The following is a 19538-nucleotide window of genomic DNA, read 5'->3' as shown; positions in this document are numbered from 1 at the left end:
ACACCTAAGTCTGCTGTGCACAGGATTCCAACACCTGCTCTTCCTCCACCTCCACCTCGCAAGCCAAAAGCTAGGCCATCTTTTGGGGGCCGCTTCACTCATGAACCATTTGCAGTTCCTCCTGAGTTGGACACCTTATTTAAGCGGAGGAAGTTTGATTAGGCATCAGACTGAAGCTGCATAAGACCTTGTTTTGCTGGCTTACATGTTTTGTTTGTCTGTTCCTGTAGGGCCTTAGATATGGCATATTAGCTTAGTGTGCTTCTTGTATTCCAGCTTATTTTGTGCTGCTTTATGTGTTAATTTTATTGGCAAGACATGGTGGATGTTTCCCCAAAATTTAATGTACGTCAGCCTTTTGAGCTTTGATTAATGAAGTCTAATTTTCTTGCCATTGATCGTATTTTATGAAAATTCTTGTTCTATTGTTAAGTATGCACAGCATGGTTAAGGATTAGATTTTTTCAATTTGATCAGAGTTCAAATTTCCCTTTACAGGTTATATAGCTGCAAATGCATTGTAACACTGTTCCATTTTTCAAAAGCCTCTGCAATGCCTATTTGCAACTTCTTGCTGTCACTAGCTCAGTTTATATTCTCACTATGCGTACATCCGAGTTCCTTTGCATGTTTCATTTGTCTTTCATGCTATTAGAAGCAGCTTATAGATTAACTATTACTATTAGGCTGCAATCATTGTGTTTTGTTTTTTTAAAATAAGTATGTTTTCTTGGTATCCAGATCGTGCTTTGGTTAAAAAAAAAACCCTTGCAAAAAACTCGGGTTAGCAAACGTTTACAGATGATACAAGCTATGTCTCAGACCCCTGCTCCTATGAGGTGTTAGCTTGTTTTCCTTATTGCATGCTAAATAGATATTTTTGTTGCTCTGAATTTTTAGGTCTTTGCTTGTTTTTAGCAAGATTTTCCAATTGTTCAATGTAGGGAGTTGGATGAAACAAGTTCTGCCACACATCAGCAGCAAGAGGCTGGACAGATTGAGCCTGAAGTTGCTTATGTAGGGCATTCTACCAACATAGTGGCTGGAAATTCAGCTGTCCAGTTTAACAGTAAGCAAAGTTGTTTATGTTTGGTATTTGCAATATTTGGCAGAATTAACTGAGTGAGGTTAGAGACTGAGCTAGGTAAAACAACTACGCAGGCTGCCTGTGTTTAGATAGCATTAAGGTAAAGTTCATTGTAGCTAAGATTATTTAGCTCTGCATTTGAATAGCAAATTTTTCGTTTACAGGCCCACACCTTTTGGCTGCTGATTCAACTGTAGCTAACATAGCACAGGCTGTGAGGACAGATATTAGCAGCGCTCCCTCAGAGCGGTTCATGTTGTATAGGCAACTTCCTGAGAATTCAAGGTCTAGCAAACGTAAGCGAGCACTATCAGCTACGGAACAAGAACCTGTGGCAGTGAGGTGCTTTACTTTTGCTTACCACAAGAACACATGACTTGCTATATTTCTGTGTTTCTACTGATGTTGGTGTTATGCTGTTTTTTCGTTTGCTATACAGAGAAATAGGTGGAACAAGTACCCAGGGCAGCAAAAAAACCCAGGGAACAAAACAAACACAGGCAAAAAACAACAGTAAGGCTTCCTTAAATCAAACTTTGTTTTTTAAAGCTTCTTTGCCCATTTGAAAGCAGGTTAATGGTCAGGTTTATTTGTTACTAAAATAGTCAGCTCATTGCATACAGAAAACTTACTCAGTTATATGAGACAGATTAAGTGAATATTATATGATGCCTAATTACATTAGACCAACTTAACCACTAAATGTTTAGTGTTTCTTTAACTTAACATGTCATTTTCATATCACAGGGAAAAATACTGCAGCTTCTCAAAAAAAAGGAGTCAAGCAAGCCACGGTTAAAAAGCCCAGTACGTTTTCCTATGCATATTTTTACTGAGTTATTTGCTTATTTTCTGTAATGTACTATGCTGATCGATTGGCTTGGCATGCTTGGTTGAATATTAGAACCTCCAGCAGCTGTTGTTGGCTTGAAATTGCCTGCAACACCTCTGAAACTGAAATCCCCTTCCATTTGCCCACATTGCAGTGCAAAAAAATTTGAACATGAATCGCTTCATTTCTGCTGTGGAAATGGATCTGTTAAACTAGCCACTAATGAATACCCCCCTGCACTGTATAGACTTTTAACATCTGATGAGGAAGATGCATTACACTTCAGACAATACATTCGATTATATAACAACTTATTTGCATTTAGCTCATTAGGTGGTAGATATGATGGCAGCATACACAAAGGAATATATGTTTTTAAATTGCATGGACAAATTTATCATAACTTGCCTGATTTAATCCCTGATGAACTAGGTCCTAGATATTTACAGCTCTATTTTTATGATGGCCAATTTGAGTCAGCTGCTAGAGTAGATTGCTTTAAACAAGTAAGACAAGATATTATAGACATACTTATGGAAGTATCTGCTCAAAATCCTTACGCTCGCTTTTTCAGATCATTAAAAGACCTTGACATTCAAGAAGATACACAAATTACTATCAATAAAAACACTGTTTTAGACCAGCGGGTTTATAATGCACCCACAACAGATGAAGTGGCTGCGATTTGGCCTGAAAACAGTTCATCAAGCGAGTCCAATGGCCCATACATCACAATCAGAGGAAAGGCAACAGATTCTCATCGCATATACCATAATTATGGATGCTATGATCCCTTGCAGTATCCACTTCTATTCCCACATGGTGATTGTGGCTGGGGTCAAGGTCTTGCCAAAGACAGCGGTTCAGGAGAGCAGCAAACAGACCTCATTACATATTCACCAGTGCATACAGAGGAAGATGCCCTTGCACAGGAAGCTAACCGTGAGTTTCGTCTGCCTGAAGTTTTATTGCAGAGTGTCTTTTTCATTTTATGTTGCTGTTCACACACATCATGCTTCTATAAATGCAGGTTTAGCGGATGCAGGTGGTGCTTCAACTCGGCATATTTCTGCCCGTGAGTACTATGCTTACAAATTGCAATGCCGCCCAAACAATATGCTCCTGCGTGCAGGCCGATGTTTGCAGCAATATATAGTTGACATGTATGTGAAGATTGAGAATACACGCTTAGACTACTTTCGCCACAATCAGCAAACAATCAGAGCTGATTTGTATCAGGGGATTTTGGATTCCATTAAAAGTGGTGAAACAAATCCCACAAATGTCGGACGGCGAGTTATTCTGCCCCCAACCTTTATTGGTGGTCCACGAGACATGAAGCGGCGTTACCTGAATGCCATGGCTTTGGTTCAACGCTTTGGCAAGCCTGATTTGTTTCTCACCATCACTTGTAATGCAAACTGGTCAGAGATCAAAGCAGAACTAGCTCCTGGAGAAGCAGCTCAGAACCGACCAGAACTTGTTGCCCGTATATTTCGATCAAAATTAATCTGTTTAAAAAAACAAATCATGAAGAAAGAAATTTTCGGGAAAGTGGCTGCTATGATATATGTCATTGAATTTCAAAAAAGAGGTCTTCCACATGCACATTTCCTTATTATCTTGAAACCTGATTACAAATTGAAAACACCTTCTGATTTTGATCGATTTGTATCTACTGAGCTACCACCCCACAGCTCCCCAGATCTTCGGAAAATAATAGTGCGCCATATGATGCATGGCCCCTGTGGAGAAGCAAACCCTAAATGTGCATGTATGGTTGCGAAAGATGATAACTCTGCCTCATGCAAATATGGCTACCCAAAACAATTCTTAGAAGAAACAACAAACCATAATGATGGATATCCAGTGTACAAGAGACAAGATACAGGAGAAAGTGTACGAACTCGAGGTTCAAACCTTGATAATCGCTGGGTTATTCCATACAACCCATACCTTTCCGCGTTGTTTGACTGTCACCTCAATGTAGAAGTTTGCTCATCTATTCAGGCTGTTAAGTACTTATACAAATATGTTTACAAAGGGCATGACAGAGTATCTTTTAATGTTGTTGGTGAAGAAACTCAAGCCGTAGATGAAATTCAACGATTTCAGTCTGGACGATGGGTTTCACCATGTGAGGCAGCTTGGAGGATTTTTGGCTTTGACTTATTTGAGATGCACCCCCCTGTACAGCACCTTGCAGTGCATTTGGAAAACATGCAAACAGTTCAGTTAAGAAGTCATGAGCAGCTTGATTCTGTGGTGTTGAATGAACGAAGATCGAGAACTCAACTAACAGAATTCTTCAAAGCAAATGCAGCCTCACCTCGAGGTACAGGATATCTCTATAGTGAATTCATTGAACATTACAGGTGGGATGCCACTACAAAGGCATGGTTTCAGAGACAGAACAAGAAACTGGTCATTGGTCAGCTGGCATGTGTTACACCTGCAGAAGGAGAGCGTTTCTTTTTGCGGCTGCTTCTTGGCAATATACGCAGCCCTAAATCGTTTTCTGACCTCCGGACTGTGAATGGAGTGCTATGTGCCACTTTCCATGAAGCAGCTATTAAAAGAGGGCTCTTTGAAGAAGACAATGTTGTCTATGCTTGTTTGTCTGAAGCTGCAGAAATTCATATGCCAGGAGCCTTACGTCGGCTATTTGCAGCTGTGTTGGTCTTCTGCGCTCCGAGCAACCCACGTACACTATGGCAGCACTTCTATAATGATTTATCTGATGACTTTAGGTATACCTTTCCACAAAATGAAAGGCAAGTTTTGCTGCAGACAGTACAGTCAGTTGAGAAACACTTAGAGTCAATGGGCAAGTCATTGGCTCATTTTCAGCTTGAACATCTACAAAAAGAAATGCCAGAAGAACTACAGAGGACAAAGGATATTATTGATGCTTTGGATGCACCTATTCCTCAAGAATCAATTGATTGTAGAGATCAGCTAAATTCAGCTCAACAAATTGCCTTTGACAAAATCATTTCTCATGTTCAAGCACAAAAGCCTGGTTGTTTCTTTGTTGATGGCCCTGGAGGGACTGTAAATACCTTTCTGTACAATGCTCTGTATGCAGAAGTGCGCTTGGCAGGGAAAATTGTGCTTCCGACGGCAACATCAGGAATAGCTGCGGCAAATATACCTTCTGGCAGGACAACACACTCACGATTTAAAATTCCACTTGATTCAGAAACATCGCTCGCTTGTGATGTTCCTAAACAAGGCAGCTTAGCTGCTTTGATTAAAGAGACAGCATTGATTATCTAGGATGAAGCTTCAATGGCAAGAAAAGAGAACATTGAATCTGTTGAGCTCCTGCTCCGCAATCTCTGTGATCCAGATCAGCCATTTGGTGGAAAAGTTGTAGTCTTTGGTGGAGATTTCAAGCAGGTTTTACCAGTTGTTCCTCACAAGACTCAAAGAGAAGCTGTTGCAACAAGCCTGGTTACTTCACATATTTGGCCCTGGTTACAAAAGCTACATCTGACTGAAAACATTAGAGCCAAAGCAGATCCCCCATATGCATCTTTTTTGCTGGGTTTGGGAAATGGCGAGCTTCAGGCAACTGAGAATGCTTTTGTGAAGGTTCCTCCTCACATTGTCAATTATTATCAAAAAACCGAGGAACCTATTGATTATCTAGCTGCTGCTGCTTTCCCTGAATTGCAACATCCTGCCTTTACACCAGATATTTTCACAGAAAGAGCAATCCTAACCCCATTAAATGATGCAGTAGACTCAATCAACAATTTCCTGATTGACAAGTTCCCAGGAGAAGCAGTTGTTTATAAAAGTTTTGATAGCATTCTAGATGATAATTGTGCTATCTACCCAACAGAGTTCTTGAACCAGCTTGCCCCAGGTGGTATGACACCACACGAGTTGGTCCTAAAAGTTAACAGTCCAGTAATCTTGCTGAGGAATATTGATCCGGCTGATGGCCTGTGCAATGGCACACGTCTCATATGCAAGTATTTCAGAAGAAATGTTATTGTTTGTTCAATAGCAATTGGTCATCGTAAAGGAGAGCTTGTATTCATCCATCGTGTCAACCTCCGGCCACCATCATCAGCAAAATATCCGATTCAGTTTGAGCGTATACAATTTCCTCTGAAGCTCAGTTTTGCAATGACTATCAACAAATCTCAAGGGCAAACACTAATCCAAGTTATGATTTATCTCCCACAACCATGTTTCTCACATGGTCAATTGTATGTTGCATTGTCAAGGGCTAAGAAATCGGAGAAAGTGACTGTGATCACACCCCAGCCTGCTGAAGTTCACAACACACCAGTTCTGAAAAACATTGTGGCTTATGATGTCTTGCGACTATCTGGCATAACATGATATAATATAATGCAGGTATTCTGGGATTGCTTCTATACTTATTCATAAAAACAAACAGCTTTTTCTTTTTACTAATTTAATTTTGCTATCCTATTATGCAGATTTGATGTTGTATATCTTTAGAGCATCATTTTGGTATATAAAGCTTTTTTTTTAATATTTATTTTACAATCATTATTGATATATAAATATGCAATATTATTGAAATGCCTTGCAGTGTGTTAGAACCACTATTGTTCTGTTAGTTTACATGCTTCTATTCAAATTGCAGCAACACTATTGGACAGGGTTACTTGCTAGGAACATACTTTACATGTACATTTCTGTTTTCTGTTGCAATTATTGATTCACAAACATGCTTTGACTAAGCAAAAAAATGATATTCAATGCACATCTATTGTATAATGCTCAGCGCAAACAAAACATACTACCAAGAATTTAAAAATAATTTGGATATAATTGTTATTAAACTAGATGTTGAGCTGATGTAGTAAATAATGAGCTAAAATTTTCTATGAAATTACAAATACTAGGGAAAAAAAAAACAGCAGGATCAAATACTGTCTTATTTCAATTTTTTTTACAGTAGGCCTAGAATAGCTACTACAATCTCATTTGTTGAAAAACCCTTTTTTTTTTCCCCTTATTACATTGTTGTATATAGTGCCCCTTCATTCTATCACCCTCAAGACAGTAAAGAAACATACTTTCAACTTAACAGAATAACCTTATTAACTGGTGGACAATACATTGATTCAAATCATGAATACTTTTAGTGCAGCCCTTTCTTAGTCTTTCAAACGAGTCACCCTCAAGCTTTAAAAAAATGCTTTTTCCCTAGATAACTATAATTATAACAGCACTTCTTTTTCGGCTGCACCCATCAAGCATCACAATAACAATAGATAATACTTAAATCCTAGGTTTATATGTGGCCCACAATGATGATTTCCAAAAAGAAACTTCTCCTATTTTAAATTCACATAACATCTTTTTTTTTTATAGCTAAATTAGATCAGTGATTGATTGCTCTATTATCTACTTGCACATGTAACCTTAGTTTATTTCACTACAAACAGCCTATTAACCACTAGACACAACTATGTTTTAGTGCCTATGCTTTTATTACTTATAATATCACTTTAGATTTTGCTTGTATAATTATTACTCTGCAGATTTCCTTGGGAGAGATTACTTACTACATCTTTTTATTCAATAGACAATAAGCTGTATCAGGACATTCTAATAACCACTAAATTATAAAGGCCATTCAGCTTTAACTTGTCAATAGGCTATTTGCTATTTAAGATTCTTATACTTCAAGAGAGCATTTACTCTCCTTCTATTCTCTGCTGCTTTGCTCTGCTGTTCCCGTCTACCCCCAAATTCTGCCTGCCATTCCAGTTGAAGAAGGTAAGCACTTTAATGATGCTTTGCTGAACTTAACATCTACTTATGCATTAACTTCTTTTCTTCTCATTTATTTACCTGCATGCAATAAAACTATATGAATTGCTTTTCATGTGGCCTTCTGTTAATCTGAATTGCATATGCACACATGTTTTAATTAGTTATTTATTTGTGCTTGTTTTGCATTCAGACAACCTATGTAGCTATTTTACATGCAGTTCTTTACACAGAAAAATCTCATCCTTTAAAATTTACTATCATCTTGCCAGTAGTTAAGCCACATGTACACACTTATTTTGTATTATGCCTTATATTGTTGCCTATATAGAAAATTCTTATCTTTTTAAGCTTATTATCATCTTACCAGTTACTAGGCCACATGTACAACAGTTATTTTGACTTATGCCCTTATATTTGTTACCCATGAGTTGAAAGGACCACGTTCAGTATAATATATGACAAAAAACATGTCTTTGAAAAAATTGGTACATGGACATAAAATTATAAAGGGACTTTGGTAGAATCTGTGGTTGGCCTACTGTTATTAACTATATTAGTAAGAAATACATCTAAAACTTTTAAAAAACCTTACTCTTGACTAAGGGTTGCTGAGAAAGTTGTTTAAAGAAATAACATCAGCTAATTATATGACAAGCTGTATATTATGATATAAATCAGCTCAAACTACCTATACTATGAACAAAAAGTAAAGTAACCATATTAAAGAAATTCAAGCTTTCATTTAAACCACACAAGGCTACTTAGAACATTCCACAACCATACACTGAGCACAACTTACTAATCAACAACATAGTACACATAACTAGAAGAAAAATATTGTTCATTACTAGAGCAACAACATAAGCCTCTGACTACTTAGAAACACAACTAGATTTAGACTGCAAATGCCTTGCAATGACTTCAGATACTCTTTAAAAACAACCACCGTAGGAAGCATCACTTTCAGGAGAATATGAAGGGCTGGAGTGGTGATGGAGGTCTTCCAACTTAAGCATAGGCTGGGGATTGTAGTTACTGGTCCCCTCTTTTGGTGTCTGGTTTTTTGGGCTAGGCTGCTTATCTTCAGGCAACAAAACAGAGAGCAGATACCACAGCCTCTAAATCTTCCACCTTTTTCTCTAAGGCAGTGAGGCGCGCCTCCATTACTTCATAGTATTGAAGCCTGACCATCCTTTTATATATGCCTGGGTAACACTCCTTTGTCTAAGGGATATAACCATGCAATAATTAGACTTCTTTAAAAGTCATACAAAACTTGCTATGTGATTAGCATTGTATAGCACTGAACTTAATTTGTAATTACAAGTCACTTCATTGAAGATTCCTTTTTATATTTTATTATATTGAATTCTAAATGCATGTACACCATATAATACTATAATTATGCATAGACTTATGCCAAGGTTGTTTATAATATCATAAAATAATAATATTATGCTTTTCTGTTTATATAATATTATAATATTATACAGGTCAGTTACATGCATAGACTTATGCCAAATTTGTTGTAATCAAGTTTAAGCACAAATGACTAAACTAATTGTCTTTGTATACTATAGATGAAACCCGACTACACGCCTTTGAACAAGCTGTCACCTGTAAGCAAAGCATACAAAGTACGTGTGACAGTGAAAGAAAAGTCTCCTATCCGAACTCCTCCAAACAAGAAAAAATTTCAAAAGCTGGTTTTTGAAGATGAAGAGGTGCAACCTTACCACTCTTCATCATTTCATAGTTATTGAATGCTTACAAATCCTATACATGACTTTTACATTTACATAATACAGGGTAACAGCATGAAAGCTACTTTGTTCGGAGCTGAATGCGACCACTTTCAGAAAGTCTTTGAACACAAGAAGAAGTATGAGATAGCTAATGCTCCAGTGCGAACAATCAACCCGAAATTTAGTTCATTCCCAGGAGAATGTGAACTTACTTTCGGCGGAATGACTAAAATTCAACCTATTGATCGAACAGAGGGACCTGTTTTACCTGAATACATCTCCATAGCTGATGTACCAAAGACAAGTGGACCATCAGACCGGTTTGGTATCATCTAAACCTTATCTAATCTACACATAATAATTAAAAACACATCTGCCTCTTGACAATAATGTGCCTATCCATCACTTAACTGACAGATTTGCTTGGAGTAGTAGTCCACATGGAAGACCCCCGACAAGTGGAATACAAGTCAGGTAGAGTAGCTGATGTACGTGATATCAGCATAGTCGATGAAAGGTTGCTACTACCCTTTTAAGGCTCCCAAATGTTGCCTGCATTATTATCAAAACCTGCATTCACTGACTTACATTTTGTTTTGCAGCACTGGTTCTCGCCCAATGATCATCTCTGCATGGGGACAATTGGCCCTTTCTGACTGTGAGAAGCTCAAAGACTGGGCAACCACTTTCTTAGTTGTTAGCTTAACTTCACTGAAGCCTGCTACCCACAGAGGTATAATTTGTTCACCCTTGATCATTGTTTACATCATGTGAAAATCAAGTATCCTTATGCAACTTTTCACAGGTTTCTCATTGCAATCAAGCATGTCCACAACAATTGACCCAGCCCCCAATGGTGAAAAAGCTGAAGCTTTGCGAGCTTGGTAATCCAATAACTTTTAATAGCTAAAGACCATTTACACCAATACACATTCACACTTTATTGTACCTAATTCAAGCTTAGTCTAAACTCCTATGCTTAATCAGCTATGTCTTCCTTTGTGTATATTGCTAGGGCTCATGCACATCCAGACATAATTAGTGATTACATGTCAAGGCAACTCGAATTCATGACTATTGGTGTTGAACCGGTTCCAACCACACTTGACAACATCAATGGCAAAACTGTGAGTGCACACACACACACAAATCCTTTTACTAGCTATCTGGTTTTATATACTAACACAGCTTCATTCAGGTTGACAATACTGTCCAGGAAGAAATATACACAGTAACAGTCACAATTCCAGATGCACAGCTAGACAATATTATTGCTTATATTGGCTGCGATAATTGTGGAAAGCGTTGTGGCGTTGCTGCAAATGTGGCCTTCTTTTGCCCACATTGCCCTGACAAAAAATGCACCTCCACTGAGAGGTTCGTTCTGCATTCTTATGTTGACAGCCAACTAACCAAGTCGTAATGTCACTTACCATGATTTCATACCACAAATGCAGGGTCAACTTTAGCTTTGATGCTGAAGATGACACTGGAACATGTCGCCTCACTGCCTTTGGCCAAGTATGTGAGCAGATATTCAAGCTCACAACACTTGAAATTTTTGAAAGAAAGATAAAGGTTCTCACCCACACCTATCATAACCCTACATAAAATTATGCCATGCAGCTAGCTATCCTGGGTATAACAACACTGGTTTTTGATTTCAGGATGACTGGAAAGATTTTGATCGTGTTGCTGCAGCTCTGAAATCCACACCAATGCACATAATCCTCCACCCATCCCAAGCACTGAACAGGGAAGGGGTGCTGCGGTGGGTGGTCCAATCAGTTTCTCATTCTTCTTGAACACTTGTTCTGCCAATCTGCAGCTTCAAATCAGAACACATCATCCGCGATAGCTTTGGCTTATCATTTTGGATGTGTTCTTATTTGAGGCATGCTTGATTATCCTTGCTCATATTTGCTACTCAAGCAATTTAACAAGCATTGTCTCTTTAACTCTGAAGTTATATCTTCTTTTGCTAATGTTGGTCATATAGAGCAGCTTAAATCTGCTTAGAATTAGGCTTACAAACAATGCCTTTTTTGCTTGCTCAAATCCATTGAATGGATTAAACAATTGTCTGTAATTCAAACTTAATGCCTTTTTTACGGAACACTTTGTTCTTTAGATTATTGCAGGAATGCAATATCTGCTTATGGTTCAGCCTTGCTTACTGTGTGAATTTTGCTGGTTTCCTTATCACAAAAATGATTATTATGATTATCATTTAAATTGCTTTATTTGTGCATATATTAGACACCTATCCTCAATTAGTTAGCCATTTAGATTATTAAGTCACTAAATGCATCAATATCCTGTCTATGACTGTCACTAAATGCATATTAGGAATAAGGTAACAACAACTGCTTCCAGAATCTATGTATCTCATACTCAAGCAATATCTTGCCCCTCATTCTGCACCCCAATCTCAGCATTCCCTTCCTCTGTATTCTTTTCTTCACCTCCACCTTATTTCAGCTCCTCCATCTCTGCATCACCACCAGCAAGTCTTCCTCCAACCCCCCCAACATCCCTTTCATTACCACCTCCAACATTCCCACCCACACCACTGGCCCTGTCTTCTTCAACATCAGCAGGTTCTACATACCCAGACATTCGTTGAACACGAACCCTCTAAACCTCATCAGACAAAATTCTTGCTTCTTCAAGCTTACTTCTATACGCTGCCCTTAAACTTGCCAATTCTTCTCTCTTGACTCTTTCCTGTTCTGCAATTGCCTCCATTTCTGCGTACAGCGCATCAAGGCGCGCTTCAGCATCCCGCAACTCCATCCCATCTGCCATTGTTGCTTAGACAAAGTTTGATAATAAAAAGTATGCGTTTTTTTAGATTGCAATTATAACTGAAATTGTAATAGATAGAAAATTAATTTGCTAATCCCCTACACCGAGTGATTGAGATTTCAGAGAGGAAGAAAAATAAAAAAGAAAGGGGAGAGTTCGGGTAAAAACAATGGGACCTTGCCGAAGGTCCAATAAGGTGGTGAAGTCTAGGCTCGGTCCAAGTAATGTTGGGCCAGGGATTTCCTGCACAGCAAACACACGTAAACTAGCCTCGGGGGTGTTGCCGAGGAAGGCCCCTCCGATGCTAAAGTTAGTACAATGTGTAGAGAGAGAGCTATGCAAGAGAATTAATTGCTTGAGGCTTTGTGTGAATGAATGTACAAATGTAATATTGATGGCTTTTATAATTTATACCTTTGCATATATGGGAGAAATGGGCTTTCGCCCAATTGACTTGCCTTGTGGAATGATCTTGACTTTAGCACTATTTGGAGAGATGAACCTTGACCTTGGGCTTTTAATTAATCAGAAAATGGAGGGAAGTAAATGATTTAATTAATTCAAACAATTTAAATTTAAACTGCCATTAATGAGATAACGGCTGTTGGATGGATAATTGTGGAAGTTGGACGAATAATGGGTAGTTAATCATTGGGACGTGTGTTTAACGGTTACTTAGTGAGGTATTTAAGAAGAAATTAAAAGCGCGGCCCCTCAAATTCCCATTTCTGGAAATAAAAACAAAGAAGCGCACTATCTCTCCTCACTTCTTCACAAACACGAACCCAAAATTCTCGAGAGAACTCAAAAAATCCGCATCAAAACTTCGCTAATTTCCCCGAGCATTGAACTTGGAAACTGAAATTCGTCACTACCATCTTGTAAATCGGCAGATTCCTCTTCAGAACAAGGTAATTTATCTCGAATTTAGTTTGCTTTTCTTCGATTTGAACTCTTTCCCCCTCTTTTTCGACTTTTTTCTTCAAAAACATCAACAATGGTGAGAGGAGAGAGAGGTAGAACCCGTGCTCCGAGGAGGGCACGGCAGCTTCCCGACCCTAGGAACGGGACGGGAACATGGAACGGAGAGAGAGTGGGACCTGACCTTGCTGAGGGGATTACGGCGGTCCCAATATCATCGGCACCTCCCGAAGGATCGGAGGGGCCCAGCGTCTCTGGTCAGGACGAAGGAGTTCCCGCCAGTCTTTGGCCTATTCTCCCTAGGTATCAGGAGTGAGAGGACCCCGAGGTTGCCTCGGCCATGATAAAGAATACTCCTTACTCTTGGTGGGTAAAGCGTGCCGAAACATATCGGTTCGCAGAGCAGATTGAGCTGCACTACGGCATTATGGAAGCCGATGGATACTGGTGCCGAATGCCTGTTGCATCAGATAGGATTCATCGTCCACCCCCGGGGTATGTGGGGGTGTACACTAGACAGCTTCAGTATGGGCTGAGGTTCCCCTTGGACATATTCGTCCGAGATTTGCTGATACACTACAAGATTTCCTTGTGTCAGCTAACTCCTGTCAGCATCCGAAGGGTGATGACATACCTCTGGGTTTGCAAGTTCATGAGATACATCCCCAACTTGCACTGTTTTAAAAAGATCCACAAGCTGGTGCCGAACATCCAGAGTGGACGTGGAGACCACGGCCCTGGGTGGTTTAGGATCGAGGCTCGGCCAGGACATCTGACAATGTGGCCGAATGACTCTTCGGACAAAGAGTGGAGAGGCCAATGGATTTGGGTTAGGGTACCCACAGATCCTGACCACCCTCATGTCTTCAGTGCGCCGAGATACCTCTCCAACCCTGACCCAGAAATGCTCAGCCTGAGTCCCTTAGAGAATGATGGCCAAGGTGATCGAAACCTTGATCAGGCCAACATCTTTAGGAAGACTGAGAACCCAGCTGGGATAGGTCGTCTGAAAACCATTCCAGCAGTTTGGCTCCCTGACTATCATTATATCTTTCAGGAGCACATGCTCGCTGCTGTCGGCCTCAGCCGAAAGTTCAGAGATGGTAAGCTATGTCGGCTGAGGCCGAAGCCCTTTATTTTTTTTATTTTTTCGCTTTCGCACTTAGAATTTATTCTTTGTTTTGATGTTGCTGAACTAACTCGTGTTCATTTTCTTTGTTCAGTGCTGAACGAGGTCACTGCCAAGGTTGACTACAGTCGCCTCGGCGTTGACCAAAAAAGGACCATATTGGACCGAGCCCCTTCTATTACTCCGTCCAAAGACCGAGCCGTTCATCTGAGCTACACTCATTCTCAGATCGAATCTTCAGACCACTATCTGCGGAAGAAGCCTTGGTGGAAGAAGAGAGATCCATGGAGTCAGCTCTTGGACGAAGAGCTTGAAGCTGCTCGTACTGCCGAAGAGGTTGCACGAGCTGTTGAAGCTTTGGAAGGAGAAGAAGGGTCCTCCAGAGCTGCTGAGGACGAAGACGAGGCTTTGCTGAAGACCTCGGTGAGTTACACTTAGCTTTTTAGCTTTGAAAATTTTTTCTTCTCTCTTTTTTTTTTTTTTTTTTTTTTTTTTTTTTTTTTTTTTTTACTCACACTCTTCTTGCCCCCCTGTTTTTTACAGTCTGAAGAGCCAAAAACAGAGAGAAGGGAAAGCTCTCGTCCTTCGGGAAGACTCCGAAGAATCGGATATGGACGAACAGCCCATTCGGAAAAGGAGGAGACGGATGGCCATCATCGGCCCTCACGACTTCCAAACGGGGCCGAGGTCTGTCGGCATTAGCATCAAGGAGCCCGAGGAAGGCGGCGAATTGCCGAGGGTTCCCCCACCACTACCACAATCTCCGCCGAAGGCCCCTTCCCCACCTCCTGAGATAGAGGTGGACCAAAAGACTCCCGATCCCAAGGGAGGGGTCCCAGCTGAGGGGATTGAAGATAGTGCCGAGGGGCACGGTGCTGAAGGTGCTGAGAAACCCGCTGCTGAGGGTTTCTCAGCTGATATTGCTAGAGAGGTTGAGGCTTTCGTCCTCAACCCCGAAGAAGAAGCAGATGTCATCATCATCGACTCTGCTGAGAAGGAAGAGAAGACAGCTGAAGAAGAAGAAGCTGAACCTCAAAGGGTTCAGGAAGTTGCTGAGTCTTCCTTCCCTTCATTCCAGACGCTGCACTCTGGAGATATGGGGTTCTCGGCCTCCCGCATTCCAATTCCAGATCACATTCGGGACATCATATGGGGCCAGAACCGAGAAGGTGCAGAAGCCTACTTCGGCAATTTTGCTGGGATGTCCGAAGTAGATAGGGCAAGGGTCTGGTCGCTGAAGGCCACTGCTGGGATGGGCGAATCCAGCAGATCTGTTCCAGACCCTGTAAGGACGAATCAACTGCTGATGATGCAGGTAAATCCTTACACTTGCTTTTATTTTTTTATTCAGCTCTTCAGCTCAAATTTATTGTTTTTTTTTTTTTTTTAACACTGAGTTGTGCCTCTGTTTCAGTTTGTGCACAATCAGACTCTTACTGTAGAGCTGATAGACACCCTACAAAATAGGGTGGATGATGCTGAGCACGCCAAGAAGGTGGCTCTCGAAGAGCTGAAGCTTGCTCAGCTGAAGCAGGCAGCAGCTGAGGACAAGCAAAAAGAGGGAGAGGAATACGAAAGAAAAGCTGCTGAAGCCCTCCAAACTTTCTGCGCAGCTATGGAAAAGGAGGTTTTCCCCCCACTGATAGAAGGGGAGAACTTCCTCCGAGACCACATGGGATTGGACGTCACCAAATTCAAGGCTGCCATTGAAAGCCGAATTAGGGATGGAGCTGCTGCATAGGCTGAGGTGCAACAGAAGCTGGAAGCTTTGGAAGCCAGTAGAATGGCTGCTGAAGAGAAGCTCCAAGCCTAGAACGTCCAACTCTCAGAGGCTGCTACTGCTGCTGAGGCTGAGAGAGTTAAGCTCCAAGAGGCTGAGGATCAGCTAAGAATAAAAAATGACGAGTTGACTCAGCTGAAGACTGAAGCTTCAGAGGTTCAGCAAGAGCTGACCGAGTAGAAGAGTGCCTCTTCCAAGCTCACTGAAGAGCTAAATCAATCCAAGAAAAGCTTGGAGGAGGTACAGAAGAAGCTAGCAGATGCTGAAGCCCTGCTAAAGACCCGCATTTATACTCAAGAAGAGTATGAGATGGGTTTCAAGAACGGGTTCAGAGTATGCCGAAGACTCTGCCTCCATGCTGAGCCAAATCTGGACTGGTCCCAATGTGCTGAATGGGTCCAGGATCCAGAAGATCCTCATATGAAGTTCCCTACTCAGGCCGAAGCTGAGATTCTTGCAGCTGAGGAAGCTGAAGAAGAAGAAGAGAGGAGGGAAATCGAAGCTGAACGGCTAGAGAAAGAGGCTCAGCAGGGTGCATAGCCTGCTTCATCTGCTGCTGGAGCTGAAGCCAGCATTGCTGATCACTCTGATCCTCGGGCTGAAGCATAGGAACTCGGGCAGTCGTCTTCAGAATCTTGCAGGTCATCATGTGCTCAACTTTAGACTTGCCGCTTCTGAAATTTTTTTGCCTTGTTTTTTGCTTCAGCTTGCCTTGATGTACAAACTGCTTTATTTGTTTTTGTATTGTACTTCGGCAGCTTTATTTTCCGCTTGTGGGCGGCTGCCGATACTTCATTATACTTTGAACAATCTGATGTATTGTAGCTCGTTTTCTGAGCCTTTATCTTTTAAATCTAATGCAATTCTTCAATTGCTTTGTCTTCTTTGAATGCTTTGCTGTTTCTAACTTAGAAAAAAATTTTAATCTTCTTCGAAAAATCCGCAAAAATTTGCTAAGTACAAAGCTTCAGCTTGAAGAGTTCTGCTGAAGGTAGCCTTGCACTGATAGTACTTCTTGCCCCCCCTTCAGTAATCTGAAGGCCTAAGTCTTTGGATTACTGAGATAGGCCACTCTGATTTTCAGACAAGTTCTGAACAAAAAATTTCTAACAATTGTTACTTTCAGTTCTCTGTCTATCCTTAAAAATAGATATCTGAAACACAAGGCCAACTGAAGGCAATATTTCAGATAATGGCTTTCTGGGATATAAGGCTCAGCTAAGGCAATATCCCAGATTTGTCCATGGACTCATGTCTTTGAAGAACAAGCCTTACTAAAGCTTAGCTTCAGCTGAAAGACCAGAGTTCTTTTAAAAAGACGAGTTTGTCAGCAATCTGAAACCCAGTTACCCAAAGGCGAATGTTCCAGACATCAAAATACAATTTTCATTATAAAAAAACAATACAGCCAAGCTGCTACCTAATTGCAACATATACTACCCAACTAGACCATTCAATACAGCACATACACTTCAAAACAAGCCTCCATTTCATGAACCTAAACATCTTAGTTATTACACCCAACTTCTAACAGAAACTACTGATACTGCAACATATTAGCACAGTGTGCTTGCTTAGTCTCCTCCATCAAAAGGTCTACCTATCTCATTAGCCCTGGCCACCACCAATGCCCCTTGACAGCTCCACCTTCTTCATCTTTCTCAGCTAACATATCATCTTGGCTATCATTAGTTACAATAACATTTTCAGCACCTTCAATTCTGTGCATTTGTGCTCTGCTTAATTGCACAATAGGCAGACACTTATTGTCAAAACTTGTGCTGCTCTTCATGACCCTCTTCCCTGTGCCAGAATTCCTCAGCTCCGAAATCTCATTTGATAATTTATTCAGCTTTCTTTTTAGCTTGCCTATTCTTTTCTCAGCATGAACTCGAACAGCCCGTGCATCAGATAATTTGCCTTTTAGCTTAGCTTCCCTAAGCTGTAACCCAACAAGCCTAGCTTGGACATCGCGGTCTTCAGCAACTATACAATCATTGCCATTTCTCCTCATGTTCAATGTAAGCTAATGCCAGCTTCTGAAGTTTAATAGTTATGGAAGCAAAGCAAATACACTAACAATTGAAAAATAAACAAGACTCAGAAACCTATAATTTATAAAAAAAAAAGGAATGACAAGGGATAAAAACCTCCTCACTTATATAATGAATAGACTTTTCCTTATTCAGGTTCAAGACTCACTCCTTTGCTCACATGCAAACTAAAACAACAATGATGCAATACAATTCATCAACAATGCAAAAACCAGAGAATAATACCATTGCCAAAAGGATATTATTATGCCACTATAATATAATCTTGATTCATGCAACATTTCACTATTTATAGTAATATTACCTTTTTATTCAAAGAATGAACTCAAAACTTTTTAAATACATCAGATTTCTATTGCACAAAATTTTTGCTGGAGTTTGTTCTAAAAACATAACTAAGTAACCTAATACTGCCACAAAGGTGGTGTACTTTTATTCTAAAAAGATTGATTAGTTTTTGTTCTGTGAGTCTTCCTCTAAGAGTGGAATTCTTATATTTGACATCATTGTCCAATCGAAGTGCATTCTTAAACCTGGAATAATATAAAGCATAAGACACATAAATCTAGAATTCTAAAATAACAATGATGATTGCTTCACTGAAATCAGGATACTTTAAGAATTTTTTATTTAGATAAGCCCAATATCTGTCTTGTGTTCATTAAACACTATTCTCATTTTATTAATCAACCACAAAAAATCATTGCTTCATTGTCTATATACTTAGATTTAACTATTCTCACTGAATTCAAAACTAAAAAGAGAAACACAAGCAACCATATACTTGCCTGTATCATAAATTACCATCTCTAATAAATAACCTCATAAAAATCACTACATTTAGCTCTTCAATGAGCTTGGAAGAGGCACCCTTCTGCTCGTTCAGCTCTTGCTGAACCTCTGAAGCTTCAGTCTTCAGCTAAGTCAACTCGTCTTGGAGCTTAACTCTCTCAGCCTCAGCAGCAGTAGCAGCCTCTGAGAGTTGGGCGTTTTGGGCTTGGAGCTTGTCTTCAGCAGCCATTCTACTGGCTTCCAAAGCTTCCAGCTTCTGTTACACCTCAGCCTGTGCAGCAGCTCCATCCCTAATTCGGCTTTCAATGGCAGCCTTGAATTTGGTGACGTCCAATCCCATGTGGTCTCGGAGGAAGTTCTCCCCTTCTATCAGTGGAGGGAAAACCTCCTTTCCATAGCTGCACAGAAAGTTTGGAGGGCTTCAGCAGCTTTTCTTTCGTATTCCTCTCCCTCTTTCTGCTTGTCCTCAAAATGGTAATGCTTACACTGATTGTCTCTCAGTAATCCAAACAATCTCAACTGATTTTGAATTGTTTTTTGAATTTAAACACTTAATCCTTTGCCTCAAATTATGCTGGGGAGAAACTTATTGGAGATGCAGAAGAAAAAGAAACAGTTGAC

At 40.2% G+C, this 19538-nt stretch overlaps 3 protein-coding genes across 3 annotated transcripts; all 3 read left to right on the top strand.

Moving 5' to 3' along the window:
* Window positions 1-801: 801 nt before the first annotated feature.
* On the top strand, window positions 802-5198 carry LOC145632483 (uncharacterized). Its single transcript, XM_081684865.1, has 7 exons — window positions 802-839; window positions 945-1069; window positions 1252-1429; window positions 1527-1600; window positions 1835-1894; window positions 1992-2861; window positions 2950-5198. Exons 1-7 carry the CDS (start codon window positions 802-804, stop codon window positions 5196-5198), a joined length of 3594 nt encoding a protein of 1197 aa, XP_081540991.1.
* Window positions 5199-5210: 12 nt separating this feature from the next.
* LOC145632482 (ATP-dependent DNA helicase PIF1-like) lies at window positions 5211-6278 on the top strand. The gene has a single exon (XM_081684864.1). The coding sequence runs from the start codon at window positions 5211-5213 to the stop codon at window positions 6276-6278; it is 1068 nt and encodes a 355-aa protein (XP_081540990.1).
* A 9-nt stretch (window positions 6279-6287) lies between these two features.
* Window positions 6288-11617, top strand: LOC145632481 (replication protein A 70 kDa DNA-binding subunit B-like). The gene is made up of 13 exons (XM_081684863.1): window positions 6288-6293; window positions 7587-7691; window positions 7879-7971; window positions 9269-9412; window positions 9497-9758; window positions 9851-9950; window positions 10036-10166; window positions 10239-10317; window positions 10449-10560; window positions 10632-10810; window positions 10891-11011; window positions 11101-11204; window positions 11575-11617. The coding sequence occupies exons 1-13, from the start codon at window positions 6288-6290 to the stop codon at window positions 11615-11617; spliced, it is 1479 nt and encodes a 492-aa protein (XP_081540989.1).
* Window positions 11618-19538: the final 7921 nt, after the last annotated feature.

This window comes from Chenopodium album, chromosome 5 (assembly GCF_948465745.1).
Source record: "Chenopodium album chromosome 5, dcCheAlbu1.1, whole genome shotgun sequence".
NCBI lineage: Eukaryota > Viridiplantae > Streptophyta > Magnoliopsida > Caryophyllales > Amaranthaceae > Chenopodium > Chenopodium album.
The sequence above is the reverse complement of the archived record's forward strand: the minus strand, read 5'-3'. Positions and strand labels throughout refer to the sequence as shown.